Source organism: Pteropus vampyrus, unplaced genomic scaffold (assembly GCF_000151845.1).
Source record: "Pteropus vampyrus isolate Shadow unplaced genomic scaffold, Pvam_2.0 Scaffold71, whole genome shotgun sequence".
NCBI lineage: Eukaryota > Metazoa > Chordata > Mammalia > Chiroptera > Pteropodidae > Pteropus > Pteropus vampyrus.
Window position 1 is genome coordinate 6,022,482 of NW_011888852.1, and position 20,479 is coordinate 6,042,960.

A 20,479-nucleotide genomic window follows, 5' to 3' on the forward strand; every position below is an offset into this window, starting at 1 on the left:
AAAAAGATCTACTGGCAGGTAATTAGACTAATTTTAAAGTAATGATCAACATATAAATATATCAGATATGCAGTAACATATTAACATGGCAGTAAAATATCTATTATTGTTACTATTGACAAACACATAAGAACTACTAGCAAAACTGCTTTTTTGGTCTATTTTTATGATTGAAGGAAATTATATATTTAGTCTAGAAGTTAGTAAAATAAGACATAATTTTCCCATCCGAGTTCACAGATATCCTTGACTTTTTTCTATAGCATCCCTATGTTAAGAAGCTCTTCGAGTCTGATTAAATTGAAATTGGAAGACTCATATGAAAATTTTATATAGAAAGCACTAACTAGAAAGTTGTTTTCTAGGAGAGGCGATTAGAGAATTATACTTTCTGAAAAAAAAATCTTATTTTTGGAGTTAAAAAATATATATACCTTCATTCAAAGATAGAATGTTCTATGATTAAAATGTCCTAGAATATCAAGTAGTGCAAATAGATCACAACCACACATACACACACACACACACACACACACTTTATAAGGAAAAATTTGGAGAAAAATACTGAAGACAATATGTAAATACGTGATATTTAAGGAGAAAATTAAAAACAGATGGAGAGAGGCTCACCAAAAAAGTGATTTATAAACAGCAAATGAAATTTTCCTATTCTAAGGAAATGTTAGGTCTGTAGACTAAGAAGTTTCATTAGGTCTTTGGCTGAAATAATGAAAACAATGATATATAACTAGATACATCCTGCTGATATCCCAAACTTCCAAATCAAGAAAAAAATGTAAAGTCACCATATATAGAACAAGTGAGTAACAATGGAAATACAACTAATATCAAGCTTCTCATCTTTCCTCATTAAGAGCTATAAGACAGTGCAATTGATCTATAGACAATTTTTAGTAAAATAATGTGATTCGAGAATCTACATCTAGCCAAATAATCATTTTTTTGTTAAAGTAAAAGAAAGGCATTCATGGTGATACTAGAATTCAGATGATACATCACCCATATATTCTATAGTAGCAAATATTCTGGAAAATATTGTAACCCAATATTAAGTACTTCACTATCACACAGGAAAGAAAAAACAGGTTGAAGAATGAATCTTGCAATATCTGGAGTTAACTCAAATGTTTATTTGTATTGTGCCTGGAGGTTAGTAATATAGTTGATAAGTAAGGAGGTGAATCTGAAGAGACAAATGGAAAGAGAATGTCCAATAATAATTTGGAATTTAGTTTTGAACTATCTCATTGTAACCTAGGAACTGGTGAGGGTTTGAGGTTAAAGAATAAAAAATCAAAATAACACTTTGTTTTACTGAGTCTCTTATAAAGAACATAGATCTTCCTTAATTAAGCTCATGTGTATATAGGCCTCTGTCTTTTAATTAGGGGCAATTGGCCAATTCATATTATTGTAATAATAAATTATTGTTAGTTTTGGCCTCTACATTATTTTATACTTATGTTTATTTCCTTAGTTGCAATTCTCTCTCCTTTACTTTTAAATAAGCAATAAATAACCAAAATCTTAGATGTTAACAAAGTAAGGAATCCTCTTCTACAAAAAACAAAGATCAAAAGGAAAATAAAAATAAAGTTAAAAATTCTCTAGAAAGGAGGCCACTGGAATAATTGTTAGAAAGTTGAATCCAACCATGTATGGAAAGGATAAAACACAGTGTAAAAATAGCATTTATTTCTGAATGTAAATTCCATTGATTATTATTATATTTTCACTACAATTTTTGCAGTGAATTATGTTTTTAAATGTGATACCATACATAAAATATTTGATAAAATCCTCATTATTCCTAAATATGATGAACAATATTTACCAAATGCCAATAGAAAACCTCATAATAAAGACTGAAAGCTTTTTCTATTAAAATTAGAAATAAGACTGAAATGTTTATGCCCACAATTATTGGTCCCCATTATTTGAGAGTGTCTACCCAATGTAATAAGATTAGAAATAAAATACCAGTAAAAAATTAAGAAACAGCACAAATGTATGAAATATTATGATGCTATTGAATATTTGAATTGGAATGAATGCTGTGTGTCAATCTGGAGGAAGGTCCATGAATTCATATTCTAGCTTTCGACAAATGAAGGAGCCTGTCTCCACAGCTACTTACGTTTGACAATATGATGGACAAAACTACTGTAGTTCATTGTTTTAATTTGCCTCTTCTTGATTATTAATTAGTAAAAATAATCAAATGTTTCTGACTTTTAAAATTTTCTTCTTTGATACACTTGTTTTTAATTGTCCATTTGTCTTTTGGGTTGTTTATAATTTTATTTTTAATTTATAAGTTCTTTCTGTGATGCGAATATTAAGTATATTTTGTCCTGTTGGAGAGTCGTAGCATACTTATTTACATAAAGGCTCCTTATTTGAGGTTCTTTAAACACTTGTTGAGAATCTATTCTCAATCGGATACTGTCCTTAGTATAATACAGTTATACCTTAACTGCTTTATTTGATGGACAGGGCCCAACTCTGTGTATTAAAATCTGCTTTGTAACTTCTCTTTGACATGAATCCTATGGCCCAATCATTCCACAATCAAACTTTCCATTCATAGTTTTCTTCTTGGCTTGTGCATATTCTTTCACACTTATGCAATTCTATCAAACATTCAGAATCCCACTCATATCTTATCATTTTAATAATGCCCTTTAATGAAAATTGAACTGTAATTAAGCTGCCATTTTTTTCTCTTCAAATGGAGGGAAGAGGAAGGTATTATTATTTTTTTTTTTCACAAGAAGAGAGAAATCTTCATTTTCAAAAAAAGATTTTGTGAGACAAGCGAGAAAGGAGAGTGAATATTATTCAGTTCCTGATTCTCTTATCTCCTTTAAGAGCTCTCATACAAAATACAATTTTACTCAAGCTTGGATCAGTGATACACCTAATACAAATATGAATAATATATCAATAGTTTTTACTTTTTAAAAGTTAATATTTATTTTAAATTGCATTAGCTATATATTTTATTATAAGCTTATTTAAAGTCTAGTTTGAATTAAAATATCAGCAAATATACTCTGTATTTTTCTGCATAAGTGTTATGAGGCACGTTGTAAATATACTTTTATGATAACTCAGATGACAAGTTTATTTTAGAACTAAGATACACACTTGAATCAAATGAACAAGAATCTGGCAAAAATCATTTTACTTCATTGATACTGTTAATACAAATATGCTCGAAGTCTGATGATAGTGAAACAAGCAATAGCTAACATGTATGGGGTATTTACTATGTGCCATGCCCATGCTAGGAGCTTTAAATTCCTTAGTTAACACTCAAACTCATTTTTGGAATTAGGTGCTATTATTATCCTTTTTTTACAAATGAGGAGAACAGGCCTTAAAGAGATTAAATAGCTTGCCTGTGGTCACAGGGAAATCCATGCAGCTTGACTCCAGAGTCTAAATTCTTAATCAATAGACTATATGTTTTATATGGAAAGCAGCTGTGAGATCCTAGAAATAGCTCAGCCATCAAGGGTAAGAAGATATGCATTCAACCATTTTTAGTAGTGTAAAAATGAAAAAGCCAGTTAACTTCTCTGCTTTTCCAATTTCCCATTTTGAAATGTGGACATTTATTCAAAATATTTCTTATTATGGAATAAGAACTGAATAAATATATAACAAAGACTTCTCAAGGTTAAATCTCACAGAGTTGTGATGAAGACTGAATGTAAAAGTACATTGTAATTTTTAAGTCACTAAATAACAGGAAGGTACTAGGGTTATGAGACAAGCCTAAGATTATTAGGAGAAAGAATAGAAAACTTTTTTTTTCATTCTTGCCAGATTGGTCTGTTTCTGCTCACATAAACAGTCCCAATTATAATGCTTGATTCATCTAAGAGGAAAAACAATAATTTCCTGGCGGGCCAGTTTTGCAAGTGTAGATGTCAAAGTTTGGAAGTGTACTTTTTGTTATTGAAAATTTAAGCTGTATATCTCCTAAAATGGCACATGCTCTTTAATGTATATTGCTATAGATATATCATAAATAACAGCTATTAAATATTATTTGCATCTTGAATAAAAAACTGGAGACATTTATTTCAAGACGTAAGGAGACATCAAACAGATAGCAGCTTTAAATCACCATTGGCTTGGGTTAAGTTTAATCACTAAAGCAATTAGAAGATTATTATCACTAACTCCCAGATCATTTAGTTCAGACTTCACTTTTATTTTAAAAATTATCTCTCTTTATATCTTTTATATTGAAGGAGAATCTACTAAGTGATATCTAACTGAAATCTTTTATTTATTAAAATATAGTTAATGGGCCGAGTTTATAATTAATTTTGTAAGAACTAGATATTAATTCTGATCTGTAATTCTATTTTTAATTTTGCTTGACAATGTTTATCACTGTTTCCTTTTTGAAAGTCACCAGTCCGTTGACTTTCATGACTCTATTTCCTATGGATGGTAGCGTATGGGCTCAGATATTGGCTGCTTCACTAACGATTTGTAGCTTTGGAAACATTATTTAACCCCCCTAAACTTTAATTTTCTTATCTGTAAAGTGTAGATAATTATAGTCTATACCTCATAGGGTCCTTTTATGAATTAAAAATAATAATATAAAAGTGTTTACATATTTGCTAAAACATAATCTATTATGATTATTTTAATTATCATCATCACTATCATCATTTTCTCTGGTTGCTCTTTCTTAGTCTCATTTATTCATCCCTTGAATACTATTCCTTCCTAGCGATCGAACTGAAGCCCAGCGTTCTTTTCATTCTATGTCTATCATATATGTCTTCCTTGCACATTAGCTTTTCTCTTCATGTTCATTACAGTCTTTAGAGCTAATTTTTATTCTTTCAAGCATTCAGTAATACTTTTGAGTACTCCTTTTATGGCGGTCACTTTTCAAAGTTTGGATAATATAGCAACGAACAGAACAGACAAAATCCTTGCCTTTATTCAACTTACATTCTAGAAAGAGAGGAGGAGAAAGACTCACAATGTGAATGAATAAGTGGATGAATAAAACAGCAAATGAATGAATGTCAAATGATAAAGACCATAAAGAAAAATACAATGGAGTAAGAAGAAATAAAGAAAGGAAGTTCATTGTCCTATACTGATGTGATGACACTTGAAAAGATGTTGAAGAAAGTTAAGGAGCAAATTAAGCTTATTGCTAAGGGCAGAACATTCTTAGAAGAGAAAATATCAAGTGCTCCATTCCTGAGGCATGAGTATGATTAGGGCATTTGGTCAATTTGATGGGAGTAGAGTTATCAAGTATAATAGTTTTTGAGACTTGACTAAGGGTAAAAAAGGTGGAAAAGGGAAAAAAAATCAAATAACACTTGCAATAATCAACGCAAGAGATCTAGATGGCTGAAACGAACTGCAGCGGAGTGTTGGAGAAGTAGTCCAATACTAGATATATTATTTAAAAAGCCAAAAGAATTTGCTAATGAATTGAATATTGGATGTGAGATATAATATTACAAGAAGAGGTCAATGATGACTAAATGACCTGGTTAGACAGATGGAGAACATTCTAGAAGAAGAGGTTTTGGGAAACAATAAAGATTAGGATTTTATTTTTCAATGTTAAGTTTGAGATATCGGAAATCTGGAGATATTCATTTCAGAGTCATTAGCATACAGGTAGTATTTAAAGCCATATGCCTGGATGTCACTTAGCAAGTAAGAAATGAATATAGGTAAAAAAGAGAAGGTAGAAATTTGACCCCTCTGATATGTTAAATTTTAGAGGTTGAAAAGATGAAGAAGGACCAGTAAAGAATATTGAGAAATACAAGGACGGTATGAAAACTTGGAATACTGAGGTACATATTTAGGCAGGCTGGTAGCTATGATGGTGGAAGAATATGAAATTTCTCTCATGATTGATTCCATTTTCTTAGTAAAATGGGAAACTTGGGTATCACTTGAGAAAGAGGAGGGGAGAGAAACTGTAGATTTGTTGGGTATTTGAAGAAAGAAATAGAAAAAAATAAACTCATCACATAGAAAATTAGGAGAGTATATGTACCCAGGAACTGTAGTAGGATTGTTGGGCACCACAAAATAACCACTAGAAATTAGTGATCAAACATTTAGAGTGAAAGTTGCTGAAATGATTATGTTTTTCTTAAGCCCTCACTGGATATCTGAGTACAGGCTAAACCAGAGATGGAATTTACCAGATAATAAAGTGAGTGAGGGAAACATATCTGTGGATGAGTGGCACCAACGATGGACTATTGGATTTTAATAAAGAAAATGATATCATGGGGGGAGTGGGGAAGAGGACTCAAGAAAAAGGTTGGCGTATAGGTACTAGGTGAATTGAACAGGAAAGAAATTGTAACCTTAGAGGTAGTATAATTAAAGATAATAACAATTATTGGTATGGCCATGGGAGTAGGTGGTTGAGGTATGGTGGAGTTAAAGATCATTGTTTGGGAAGAGAGAACATAGGTTGAGAAGTCAGGGTAATTCTAAGATTATCCATGTGTACAACCAGAGAGTTTAGACAAGACCATTGTTGAGGAGTGAGACTACAAACTTGAGTCCAAAAACTTTAAACGTGGTGAATATTGTATAGAATACTAAACTGTGGTGGGGGATTAGAAAGGAAGAGTGAACAATGATATGAAAGAGCTAATGAGGAACAAGGCCCAGTGCTGTGATGGATGCTGAAAGAGAGACTCAGATTTCAGTTAGAAATAAGGAAGCTTTTAATAATAATTTATAATTTTCTCCTTGAAACTCCTGCACATATTATGTTAGATATATCCTAGACAATTTATGTTTTTGTTACTGTTGAAAATGTAGTTTTTAATAAGTACATACTATATATATATTAGTTTATATAATTATATATTCATATATAATTACAAGTTCTAATTTGTTAGTGTTAATAATATATGGACCAACTTTGATTACTGTCTAAATGCATTTGAGTTTTCTACATTAATGTTTTATATCATGAATTTCATATACTTTCTATTTAATTGTAGTAACTTGTAGATTACATTTTGTTTTTATGTAGACACATTATTTGAATATACTTTTTTAAAATCTCTTCCAGTGTTTGTATTTTTTATTTTTACTTTTTCTTGTTCAAAATAGAACCTCTAGTAAAGTGCTGTATAGAAGGAAGAATAATGAGAATCCTTATTTTTTTACTGATATTCACATAAATATTTGTAATATTTTACTATTCAGAGTTATATAAGATGTAGGTTTGAGGTAGATTCTCGTAAACAAGTTAAGGAAAATCTTTTGTCTGTTCAATTCCTGGTTTGAAAAGTTTTTTTTTAATTTCCCTATTATGGATAGATATAAATTTTATCAAATGTTAGGTTTTACTTTTTTTTGTTTTTAGTTTTACATCTAGTGAGATAACCATATATTTCCTTTTCTTCTATCCGCTAAAGTAATGAAATACATTAATAGATTTTAAAAAAATATATTGCTTAAGATTTTTTTACTTATATTTTTGATAGGCTATAATTTTCCTTTCTCATACTGTTCTCTTCTGGTTTTAACAACAAAGTTATACTAGTTTCATGAAATTAGAAATGTTTCTGAAAGACTGGAATATTATGTTCCTTGACTGGAAGGGCTCATCTGTTTGTCTGTTTGTTTGTTTTTGTTATATCTTAAATATATTAACCTTATTTGGTCTATCATTCATTTCAAATATTTTTTCAGGTTTTAGTTATTGTGTAAATTCTTATTACAAAGATTGTTAATGTTAATTTCATCTCAATAATCAAATTTATCAGTCTTTTTTTCCTCCCCAACATTGCTCAGTGTAGCCCAAGTACCAATTTGTTAATATAAGTAACCAATCTATGGGAATAAATGCCATGCATATCAGGTTTTGTATAGGCTAAATATCTGCTTTACTTTCAAGCTCAGATATAAGTCACCAATCTATGGGAATAATATAAGTCACCAATCTATGGGAATATAATAATATAAGTCACCAATCTATGGGAATAAATGCCATGCATATCAGGTTTTGTATAGGCTAAATATCTGCTTTACTTTTAAGCTCAGATATAGGCTAAATATCTGCTTTACTTTTAAGCTCATGTCTTGTCTACATGCAAACTCTTAGCTCTCTAAAGAAATTTAGTATTCACATCATGTTTTAAATTAATTATAAAATTATTTATGAATCCATGTAGAATTCAGTTGTTATTTGATATTTATTTATCCCTTGATAGATTTTAAGTCTTTTAAATATCATTGTGGTGGTCGTACAATATTTTTATTAAAATTTTACTGTAATTTACTTAATCACCTCCATTTTGAATACATGAAAGAATGAGTGATTAAATATGAATGGCTTTTATTTTTGATTTTGTTTTTGTTAAACATTGCTAAATTGCTTTTCCAAAAGGATTCAGTTTCAAGAAAAATAAAGAGTGCTACTTTCCCTATGGAATATGAAATATAGGAGATTGCATAATTTGTTGATTTATTATTCAGTGTTAAATAAAATCATTTTTATCAATTTTTGTCATGTTTTATAGATTTCTCTTTTCCATGTACTTTTGATTTTATGATTTTATTTTAAATTCACAAATGAATACATACTATTAAATTATTACAGAGATAATCTTGAAATAAATCAAAGCTCTCAGAGGTTAACAATCATATCAAGGGTAATCTTCATTTTTACTGTCTTATATTTTTCTTCATCAGGTTTATTTAATGTGTGCTGCCATGAATGAATGTAGATTTTCATGAATGAATAAAAGTTAATGTGTCAAGTCGTATGGTTTTAGATTCCAATAATGGCTCCATAAAGCAAAAAATATCTTAGTTTATGTTAAATATAAATAAATATTATCAAGCTTGGTTGTAACTTTCAAGTGGCCTGAGACTCTTAGGACTATGTAAAATACAGCACTATTTTATGTCCTCCACGTTGGATAGAGCATGGGTGGCAGAAATGTAGGGGACAATGACATGAATCCTCACAATCCACTTTGACAGAACACTCAAAATATGGGAAACATGGAAATCCCATAACAAGGTTTCATCATTCTAATATGGCAATACACTATTACATATTATCATTAGTACTTAAATTTATTTTGAAAATTCTATGCTACAGTGGAAAATTCACTCTAAGAGCTTTTCTCAGTCACAGCACCTGTTAAACAGAGGTGATAATCACAAGCTTCATATGGATCCGTTTTTTGGCAGCGAGAGATGCAACTAATTACATTGATAGTATGTCCTAATGAAAAACATCCTAGTCTAAAATGCCAGACTATCAAAATGAGGAGAGGCAAAGTCAAAATATGGAACCAATAGTAGAAGCTAAGACATGACGGCTGCAAGTTAGTAAGGCCCTTACTTAATAAGTGTAGGGAGTCTGGATGTTGGCTTTTATGAATTGACTACAGCTGAGCATGTAAGTGTACCAGTTACCTTAAAAGAAGCTGGAGAGATAAAGCTGAGGAGTCAGGTGATCTTGGCAAATCCACTATCTATGTTTGTGGCCTTCAGAACAGCCTTCACCAGCTTTACTTTTAGAGATGACAGCATTGCCTTTTTACTCGTAGGATCAAATGACCTAAATATGGTGAAAGTGCTTTGACAGAGTTGGAATGATTTATAAATGTAAGGAGGAGAAAGTAAATGTTACCATCATAATATAAAAATGAAGATATGATAATTATAATTGTGGTTTTTACTTTTCTGTTAATGGGAAATTAAATTTAAAAATACTAATAAATTTTAGATTTAACTTTTGGATACTAAAACAACTGGTCTGTTGAATGGGTGTAAGATTCTTAAATTTATCTCTCTTTTATTGATTGCTATAACAGTATAATTAAAGACTTCCAAAAAATAACTCTAACTTTATATTTATTGTTACTGATGATGGCTTTGGGCAAGTTAACTTCTCTTCATAAAATAGCAATAATGAAAGAACTTATCACAAAGGTTGTTAAAGCAGTCTTAAGTGAATGTCTGGTACATTGCGCAATGCTCAATTATTGTTAAAAATTTTTATTATTATCTCTTGAACTACAACCACTTGGTAAAATGTAATAAACATTTACAACACACATCAACCTGTTTTTTCAAATTATGTATTGTTTTTGAGGAAAATTCTTTAATATACTACTAATCAAGTATTCTCTGATATTTTAAATAGTGGAAAATACACATAATATAAAGTCTAAATAAATGTTTAAATAATTGTTTCTAATTTATACTTTATTCATCATTATATTTTTTCATCATGATATTATTGTATTAAAATTTTTCATTTATATCTGATGATACTAGCGTTGCTTAACAATTAAGACTGTTTCTCCAATTCAAACAAATCTTCATACTTTCCCTAGAAGGTTCCAGAAACTAAGAAGGAATGTTACAATTAGGTTACAAATGTGAGGGGAATAGGGAGAGCGCAAAATTAAACCCACTCTACTCATCTATCATGATCTCATTTAAGGAAAAATAAGTTATAAAGCCTGTTAATAAACTGGTAACTACGAATTTCTCTTACCCTCCAAAAACCACCCACAGTTTTCTGTGTGGATGTGAACATTCTCTCAGAAGGCTAAAACTCACAATTTGGAATTGTCGTTAAGTGTTTCTAACATGTGATTAAAAAAATAGCGACTTGGAACATCAATATATCTAAAAGTTAATCGATCCAGAAAATTATAGGATAAAGAATAAATGTGGTAATGAAAACGAGAGCACTCTTTCTTCTAAATCCTTGAAAAATTGGTTTTTGTAAACAATATTTAAAATTCTATACTTCATAAATCCTTTTCGTGTGTTTTAGATGTTAAAATGATAAAATTTTACTTATTTTGCCTCTAATCAGAGAATAAGTGAATACGGTAGGCTGAAAGTAAAGGGCATTTTGAAAAGATTTATGAGACATTCTTATCATAATATGTATTTTTCAATATTCCCAATTAATACCTTATCTATTTGATTGAAATTATTAAATGACTCACTGTTATTTTTTGATGATTAATTTTTTGAAGTATTATAATTAAAGAGTTCAATTGATATATAGTGTTTACTGAAACATCATGTTATTATTTTTAGATTTAATCACATTTGTAATGGATTGGGGATATTTAATAACTATGACCCCAATAAAAGCTTTTTACAAAAGCTCACATTTGAAAGATTAGTTTCACTCTTATTTTATTATAAACTAACTCTTCAAAATAGCTCTAACACATCATGATGCATTTGTTTTCAGGAATATTTAGCCTCATCAATGCACATATGCATTTTTAATTAAATTAAAATTAATAAATATAGAATGCTTAGACAGGATTAAGGTGAAGGGCCTTACATATACTCAGCTTTCTTAGTGCTAGGCACTTCAGTGTGTTGACTTGTTTAATCCTGAATCTCCCTGGTGAGGAGGAACTATAAACCCCCTCATAAATTTATGAGACAGTCAAGCCTCAAAAGACTAAATAATTTACATGAGATTATAAAACAGGATTTATATCTTTCTGTTTCTCAACTCTTTTCACTATATTTCATTTCTTCGGTCCTAAGGGACTTACCTATCTTAGCTTCTCTGTCCAAAAACAGAGAATAAGGGCCTTGTCTTTTATTTTCTTACTGTGGAATGAAAATGCCTAAATGCTTACAGTTTTTGTTTTATTACTTGAAGTTCTTTTATTATTATTATTTAATTTTACTCTTTTGGATTCCAAATATATTTAATGATGTATTTGTAGAATTTTATAATAAGTGTAGTATGCTGAGAGAAAAGAGCAAGAGAAATATTTCAGAAAAATTACTTTTTCTATAATTTGTTGTTTTTCAAGAAAAATAAAGATTATCAAACACTTGATTCTGTTCAAAACATCTATAGAGACAATTGGTCCAACCCAAAAGGTCCTTGAAATTTGTCCTATCACATATGTCCATGAGCATCTTTGATACATGCTGAATGGTCCCTGATATCTGGTCCTGTCAAAAATGCCCACAGTTAGGAAACATCCCTGGGTTCCCACAGCCCATAATTTGTACTTTTGGTTTAGATGATTAATACATAAAAAATTCTATCATGTTTTATCAGTCCAATAATTGTGCTGTGGCTGTATTGCCAATGATAATTCTTCTTGTTTCAGTAGCCTAGCTGGTCATGGCACATGGGGTGAGAGATAAGTGAGTCAGTGTGGACCAAATGTCTCCGTAGATGTTTTGGATAAGACAAAATATCAAGAACCTTTTCACATGAACCAAATGTCTCTGTGGACAGTTTGGACAGGACCAAAGAGAACAAAATGTTAGTCTGACTAAGGAGCTTAAAAAGTATATTATTTTATGAGTCAGAATGACTCGTTAGCTTAAGCTACTTTATCACTTTAATAGTGCATCAATAGTCCATGTCTTTAAAATTCTTTCATTTAAGACAGAATTATTAAGATCTCTCATGATTGCCATTTGCCTGCTGACTAAACACAATCTATGCTTTGTAGAAATATCTTTTAAACTCCCTGCTGTGAAATAATAACGCTTAATTTAATTTTTAGACATTTGAAGTACTTATTAAGAAAAATACTTTATATTGGTTACTACTTTACTATAAGAATCATATTTGGGGATAATTTTCAGCTTTTTCATAGTAACAGTAGACTTAGGCAATATTATAAATATTTTTTCTATTAATAGTTTATATGAAATTATAAAGAAAGTATAATTGATAATTTCTCTAGGTATGTGTCACAATAGGATAAAGATTTTGAGGGGACAACATCTTTAATACTTTACTATAATTGTCCTCTCTCTCACTTTTACTCTCTCTGAATTTTTATAGTACCTAAGAATAAAGTTACACATACATTTAGGTTCACTTACTGTCAATATCCAAGAGGTAATACAACAAAAAGGTTAAAATCCCAAATGGTTAACCACTGAGGAAAGTTGAAATGTTTTCATTCTCAAAGGGCAGTGCTAAAGACTCGAGCATATAAGCCGTCTTAGTACATAATATCATTTAATAGGCACCATAGTACTATAATAGTTTATAGTAATGGAAAAGGCAAAATTACCTTCTCCAAAGCCCAATTAAAAAAAAAAATGAATGCAAGAGTTAAAAGTAAACTTTTTCAGAATATCTGAGTTTTAAAGCAGAAAGTAAATGGATTAGATCTGAAAATTTTAGATTTGTTTAAAGAACATAGCTATCTACCAGTAGCTAGGGCCATATTTATTAACATCCATGACATCAACTAAATAATGTTCTTTATTTTTAATCAGCAGGGTATATATTGGGTTAATAGTATATCTGCATTCATACGCTAATTCCAATCTCCTGTTTCAGACTTTTATTTTCTGATCAGTTAATAGGTGCTGTTTCTAAAGCCACAGATCGTATTAGCAAAAATACTGAAACTATTTTTTTAACTCTTTACATGCACTGAGATAGAAAAAGAGTAAAATGAATTAAATTCTTCTTTGCTCTGTCAATCGCCAATCCTTCACTTCAGCAAGTTATATTATTAGTATATTTGTTTGTCGGTAGGAAGACAGAGATTATGGCATAATACAATAATAATAATATATTATGCTGTTATTACATGTTACCTTATAAAACACTTTTATAGAATTTGACCACCATCAGATTTTAAGAATCAAGTAAATTAATACTATAATCCTGATTAACAGCCAAGAAAAACAAAGCTCAGAATGATTCAAAGACTTGTCCTGTTCGGAAATGGTGAACAGGGCTAGAAGTTAGCATTTCTATGACTCATTTCTGCTCTTTCTTAGCACTTCACAGCTTCTAATGACATCATTATCCCTTAGTATTTAATGAGTAACTAAATTATAAATGTCATTATAATATTCAAATAGAGACATGGCCTCTAGATCTACAGCCTGTAGATCTAGAGGCTCTATTAAATTGATCTAACTCAAATCAGCTAATGATTTAAATGACTCCCATTCGAATTGGTGCAGTGGCTAGAGTCAGACAGCATAGCGGCCATTTTTTGTGACTCTTGAGTTCCAGCACTGATATTTCCTGGTTTTATGATCTGGGACATATCACTTAAGCCTTTTAATGATGTCATATCCCCATCTATACATGGGGAGAACAATAGCACCTATCATCATTGGATAATGTGAAGATTAAATGAGATAATGCAAACAAAATTTTTATCACATTTACTAGCATAGTGATAGGTTCAATAAATTTCATCTAATATTAATATTGTTGCTGTAATTATTATTATCATCATTCAGACTATCTCAAGGTTAGTTACTAGCTATTAATTTATAGATCCTGTTAGGTCGAATGCTAAATCACACTGGGCTCCTCTTTCTTTTTTCTCCTTTATGAAATGAAGTGATTATATTAGATGATCTCTAAGATCCCTTACTATTATAAAATCTGGTATTCTTTATAGTAGAGTTTTAAAACCAAAATTTCTTCAATTGAGGTACTCTAGGAACTTAATTATTGAACATATAAGTAATGTTTAGCAAAATCTTTTACCCAAAGATAATAATAAATATAATAAATAATAATAAATATATTAGTGGAATTGGCAAACTCTAATATATTAAGTATAATTTAATCATTAGTACTTAAGAGAATTAATTGAAATCTCCTAAAGGCCAGGTTAGTCTAGGATAGTTCAACACATCTAACATAAAATGTATTACTGTATGTATTCTATAACTTTCAACATCCTTTAAGGCAGCTGTTCTCAATGTTGTCTCAAGACCAGCAGCTGTTCTCAATGTTGTCTCAAGACCTGGGTACTTGTTAGAAATACAATTCCAGAGTCCCATACCAGACTCACTGCACCTGAGATTCTTAGGATAGGGCAGTCTTTGCTTTAACATAACCTTCCAGTGATTCTGATGATGCTGAAGACTATCTATGTGAAAAGTGGAAAAGAAAGTTCTGTTTCTGATAAACATTTACTGAAGCAGCTAAGATTGAAGTTGGATCTGGCCTTAGAAGACCTCAAAGAAAAAGTTCTGCTAGAATAATTAAAAGTCAAGTAACCAATCAATTGACTGAAAAGGGGGCTAATAAGTCACTCTCAGTTATTTCCTATAGAGAAATAAGGTACTAAAAAGGTTAAAGAAAATTTCAATAAAATCATCAGAGAATATCAGAGTAATGATTCTAGCAAGGTAGCAGTCCTAGTAAAAATATATAATGTTTTGTTTTTCTGCTTGGCATTAAGAACCACATGTTCTCCATGCTGCCTACTACATAAAAGAAATTAAATATTTCTTTTTCTATTTTTTGATAGTAAAAATAAAACTCTAGGAACTCAATACCCTGATTTACGAAGGTCTATATTAAATATGGAGGGAAATATTTAATAATGTATGTCCAACTGGCAAAATCTAAATATCTTCATGAGTTACTGCAGTATGAAAATCTTTTGATATACTAACAATCACAAACATTTAAAAAATATACAAGACCAAGAAGAGAAAATGTCAGTGATAGAAAGACAAATGATTTTCTTTGCTTCAGTGTCTTCTTTATCATTTATATAGCAATTCCAGACCGTTTTCTTAAGTCCAGAATTTCTAATTACCACCTAGATGTTAATTTCAATGAATCAAAATGGAGTGTATCCAATCAGGCCCCACAAACCTTTTCTCATAATATCTACCTCAGTTAATGGAGTTAACTTTTCCCAGGTATAAACCCTTAACCGTATTCCTCTTTCTTCTTCAGGCTCCTCTCTGGCTCCCTCATACCCTCTGCCCAGTAACATTTTGTATTTACCAAATCCGGTCCATTTAAATTCATAATTACCTGAGGATTTATTCTCTTTCATCATTTCCATTGTGATCACCTTTATTCATAGTCCCATGATATTTTTCCTGTCTCTCCTCACAATTAGACCTTAAGGCACAAGAGAACAGGAACAGTATCTTCTCCCCACTGCCCATCAGAAAGCCTGGTATAGTAAACATTCTCAGATTTTCCCCTGGTACATATACTGTATGAGAAAACAAATTAATCTGAAATCTCAAAGCCCTTATGATTTCAAGATGCCATTAAGCACCGTATCTTTTTCCAGAGAAAAAAATTAATATGCGAAAAATTTGTAAAAGAAGAATATATATTCTAACCTATATTTGACACATTTTAAGTTCCAAGTAAATGTTTTAATAATCAGATTTGTATTTTTTTTTAAATTAGATCTTCTTTCTTGACTCATTTTAAGACAAGTTTTGTTTATTTTGTCCACCTGGTTATTACCGTTTCCAGGTTTTAACACTTGACTTCAATGACCTTGACAAAATTAATGGCAATGTGTCACAGAATCTTTGTGGGATATCCATGAGACTTAAAATTAGGCAAATTATAATACTATCCAAAATGGCTTTCAATGATTACAAGAATTACAATTTAGGAGAGAAAAAATTTCTGTCTAAAGCATATTTGCAACACTGATTTATGGAAACCTATTCCCAGAGATTTAGCTATACTCAGGAGCTGTATTATTTAAGTAAATCACAGACAAACAGCCAAACTCTAAGGGAGTTTGTCTGCACTCCTAAGCTTCAAGGACATCTTTTGTGTGTTGTACACTATATAAATTTCATGTTGTAACAACCCCACTTCAATTGTACAAAATACCAGGATTTCAGAAGTAGATTAGATTTGCTCTTTGAAAATTAAAAAGTTCAAACAAAAAGATACAATTTTTGTTTTTTCTTAGTGCCTTCACTGAAGAGGAATTCTAGAATGTACAAATAGAAAAGGAAAATGCTTGGCTAGAAAACTAATGTAAGAGAAATCTTCCAGAAATACCTGGCCTAGGATATTTCAAACTCTTAGCAGATTGCAAAACTTTACTGCCTTTTATGATAATCAGGGTTCAGATCAAGTGCCTCTAAGGAGCCAGGACCTACTTGTGAGATAAGAGTTTAGCTCAAAGTTGAACACCTTCCAACAAACATTCTCATAATAGCAGATATCTTCTCCAAACACCGAATTACCCTAGCCAGCACAAATGTCATTGACTATAGAGACATTAAAATGTATTGCCAATGTTCTCCAGCATATAGAACAAAGAAGGTTATTTAGTAATATATGAGAAAAACACATTCATAGAAATTAGAAATTTCATTCTATCGACTTGTTGCAATCTAAAATGATTTAGATCACAGTCACAACATTTGTCTATGGCTGCCTATATAGACATAAAACAAGAGATTGTACAACATAAACCATTGTTATTATAAAATACAAATACTTTAGGGGTATAATTCTAGAAGGAATTTTAAAGTCACAAGGTGACTGAGTAAGTAGCATCTAAACTTACACAGATTAAAACAGACTTCTAGTGACTCCTAAGTATCATGAACTCCCTTAGTGGTGAAAATCTAGGAAATAATATTTCATATGTCAAGGTTCGTACACATTTGAAAGGACAGATGAAATAAGCAAATTTTTTATCAAGTTTTAGCAATACAATAAGAAGGGTAATGCCTAAACACCTGGATATGAAACAAACAACAAAAAGTCAGTAAAGCAATAAACAGAGAAATATTGTTATTGTGAAGTATTATTTATAAAAGTTCAAGTATGGGGAAGGGGATGAATGGTGGTGAAATATGAGAATGGATCAGAAAACACAGACTTTTGAGAATACAGGGAAAGCTTTTCAGGAGACACCCAGCCACAAATTTCTTCTAATAATAGTGAGGATTCTAATTAAAGTCCTTCAGTAAAGCAAAGATAACAGTAGCTGCAAGCAGAGCTTGCTTTAAAAAAATTTGTTATCACCTCCTAACAGTCTATCATTTACAGAGATAGAAATTTGCACATTATCAAAGAGAGCAGAAATTGCTAGAGCTGTAATAACACACGTTTCATAAGATTTTACTTTAAAAGACAAATTTGGAGCCACTACATTACATTAACTGTCTTTGCATTTAGTCAGTTACATGATGCAGGGAAGAGAAGACTTCAGTGTGAAAGGAAAAAGGATCAAATTGACAATTTAGATACAGGTCAGTAACAGAAGGAAAGATCTAGACAGACAAAAACAAATTCCTTATTTGTTTCTGTCTATGATTTCTCTACTTTCTTAGAAGTAAAAACTTGGCGATAATAGGCAAAGAAAAAAAACATTATGAGCCGTTTTCATTTATTTTATACTAGTATATAGCTTATACTTTGCCATTAATAAATTTTATATTAAATCTATAATCAGAATTCAGTTATTTTCTAGTAATCTTTTTTTGTCTCAATTTAAAAGAATCCACTAGAGTTTGCTAAAAAACGATATCAAAATTAGATAATGCAATTTACTTTCACAGTAACATGCAGAATAGGTAAGCAGGTTAAACAGGAAAATATCAAAAGAATTTAGCATGCCATTGTAGAATGTTAAAAAGTGAAAGAGAACAGGAAACCTACCAAGTACACACTAAGCGCAAACAACATTGTATGTCGAGCATGACGTAGAAATGTTTCTGGTGTAAGAGATGCCAACATAGGTTACTTTGTTTTGCTTTAGTTCCTCACTAAAGGTCATTTGCCAGGGTAAGAGATGCAGGTGGCAGTGGTGGGTAACTATTGGAAAATATGAACTGTGTACTTAACATTAGTTTTTTGTCATAATAGTTCTGATTTTAATGCTTACATTTCTTAACATTTTGGGGAATGTAAACATCCATGGAAACCTTCCATAAGTAAAATACATTAAAGACAGCATTTTCGCATGTACCTGTTTTTCTCCACTGGGCTTTTTGTGGTTCAGTAACAGCTCAACAGCTCCGACGACTTCTTTCCTGATTGCATGTAACAGAGCATCACCGACATAGACATTAAAACTCAAGAGTAGTTCAATGAGCTCCAAGTTCTCATTTTCAATTGCAATTAGGAGAGCAGTTCTTCCAAGAGGGTCAATGCAATTAATATTGATTTTAAAATAAATTTCAGCTTCCTCTAGGGATTTCTTGACACTTGCATAATCTCCTTTTTCTACAGCATTTAAATAGGCTTTTTCTGATGGTGAGAGTTCCGATTCTGCTCTGACGATCCTTAGAGGGATGCGGTCTCTGTAGGGGGCATTAACGTTTCTTTTGTAATAGAACTGAGCCATGTTTCATGCCATGCTATTTCTTTGTCTCTGGAAGTGCAAACAAAAACCAAAAAACACAAGAATTATTGTTGGTACACTTTTTAATTATTATGCATCACAGAACTCAAGATGATGTCAATAACAACGATGTGATTATTAATTATAAAGTTTTTCCCCTTAAACAACGGAAATAGATTTAATAATTATTCAGTTATTTGCAAACACAAGTAACTAAGTCCTAATCTAAAAGGAATAAAAAAGATGTTAATATTCTCAAGTTCTTTAAAAAAATTACTTTGAAAGTGACATTTGTCACAGAATACAACTATAGATTTTTATTTACAAAATTTATCATAAGTATATATAGTTTTTAGCAGAAAACCTTAAAAATCAGAGGCTGTATCTTTGAGGTTCCAAAACTGGACCAGGACATTCAATATATGTCGATTTTGCTAATCATGGAGATGTTGTTGAGATTATAGAATATCACAGTCTTGGCAAAATGTTTTTTACTTTTCACATATTCTATTCTTAATATTAGTAAGTATTGACATCAAAGTTAAAGTGAAATAATGTTATTAATGTCAATAAAATGTTATACTAAGCTTGATGAGCATAATTTTATTTTTTTTTCTTTGTAAGTAATCCACTGAGAGTGAAAAATGTGTACTGATAATATTAATGATCAAAATGAGCCTAGGCAGTTCAATTTTCAAAGGAAGGATTTAGAAAATGATTAAATACAGAGACTTTATTATGAACATGCTATTTTCTTAGTTTTATTACCTTTGGATTATGAAACAATTAACCACAAGACAGAAATATATTTATTATAAACAATTATTATTTGAAAGTTATACCAAAGATATAGTTGAAGATGAAGAAATTAATAAGTTAATAAGAACAAAGTTGCTGGAAGCTATATTGATTTAGTATCATCCTAATACAAATTTGCAGAAAAATGTATTATGTTTTGAATATAATTTCTTTATTGCTGTTAGTTCCTGATTTCATACTTATGATCTAAACTATTTTATTATTGGCATTTATATTTAATTCACATATTTATTTACATACATTTGCCATGTGAAATTAATAAGCATTCTAGGTACCTGAACATGCATAGTCCTCTTAACTAATCTTTTAGACCTAATCATTTTATGAGTAAATTAATCTGTTTTGAATAATGCTTTAACTGTAGGTTAAACATGTGTTGCATTAACAAGTGTGATTGTATTTAATGTAAAGTTTTTAATTTTGGAAATTATGCATTGTTTGTATGCTATCTCAATTTAATTGCAATTTCAGTAATCAGGCAGTTAAGTTTCACTCTTTGATGTCCAGCT

The 20,479-nt window shown here is 30.5% G+C and overlaps 1 protein-coding gene across 4 annotated transcripts in view; it reads right to left on the minus strand.

Moving 5' to 3' along the window:
* TRPC4 (transient receptor potential cation channel subfamily C member 4) overlaps positions 1-20,479 on the minus strand; it is a 223,809-nt gene that overhangs the window by 127,153 nt on the left and 76,177 nt on the right. For 3 of the 4 annotated variants that reach the window (XM_011361850.1, XM_011361852.2, XM_011361854.2), the window contains exon 2: positions 18,777-19,181. In XM_011361850.1, the coding sequence (XP_011360152.1) occupies positions 18,777-19,154 (378 nt within the window). In that variant the 5' untranslated portion in view covers positions 19,155-19,181. Of the gene's footprint in view, positions 1-18,776; positions 19,182-20,479 lie in introns of those variants that run through there. The other variant, XM_023531609.1, reaches the window with a different exon arrangement.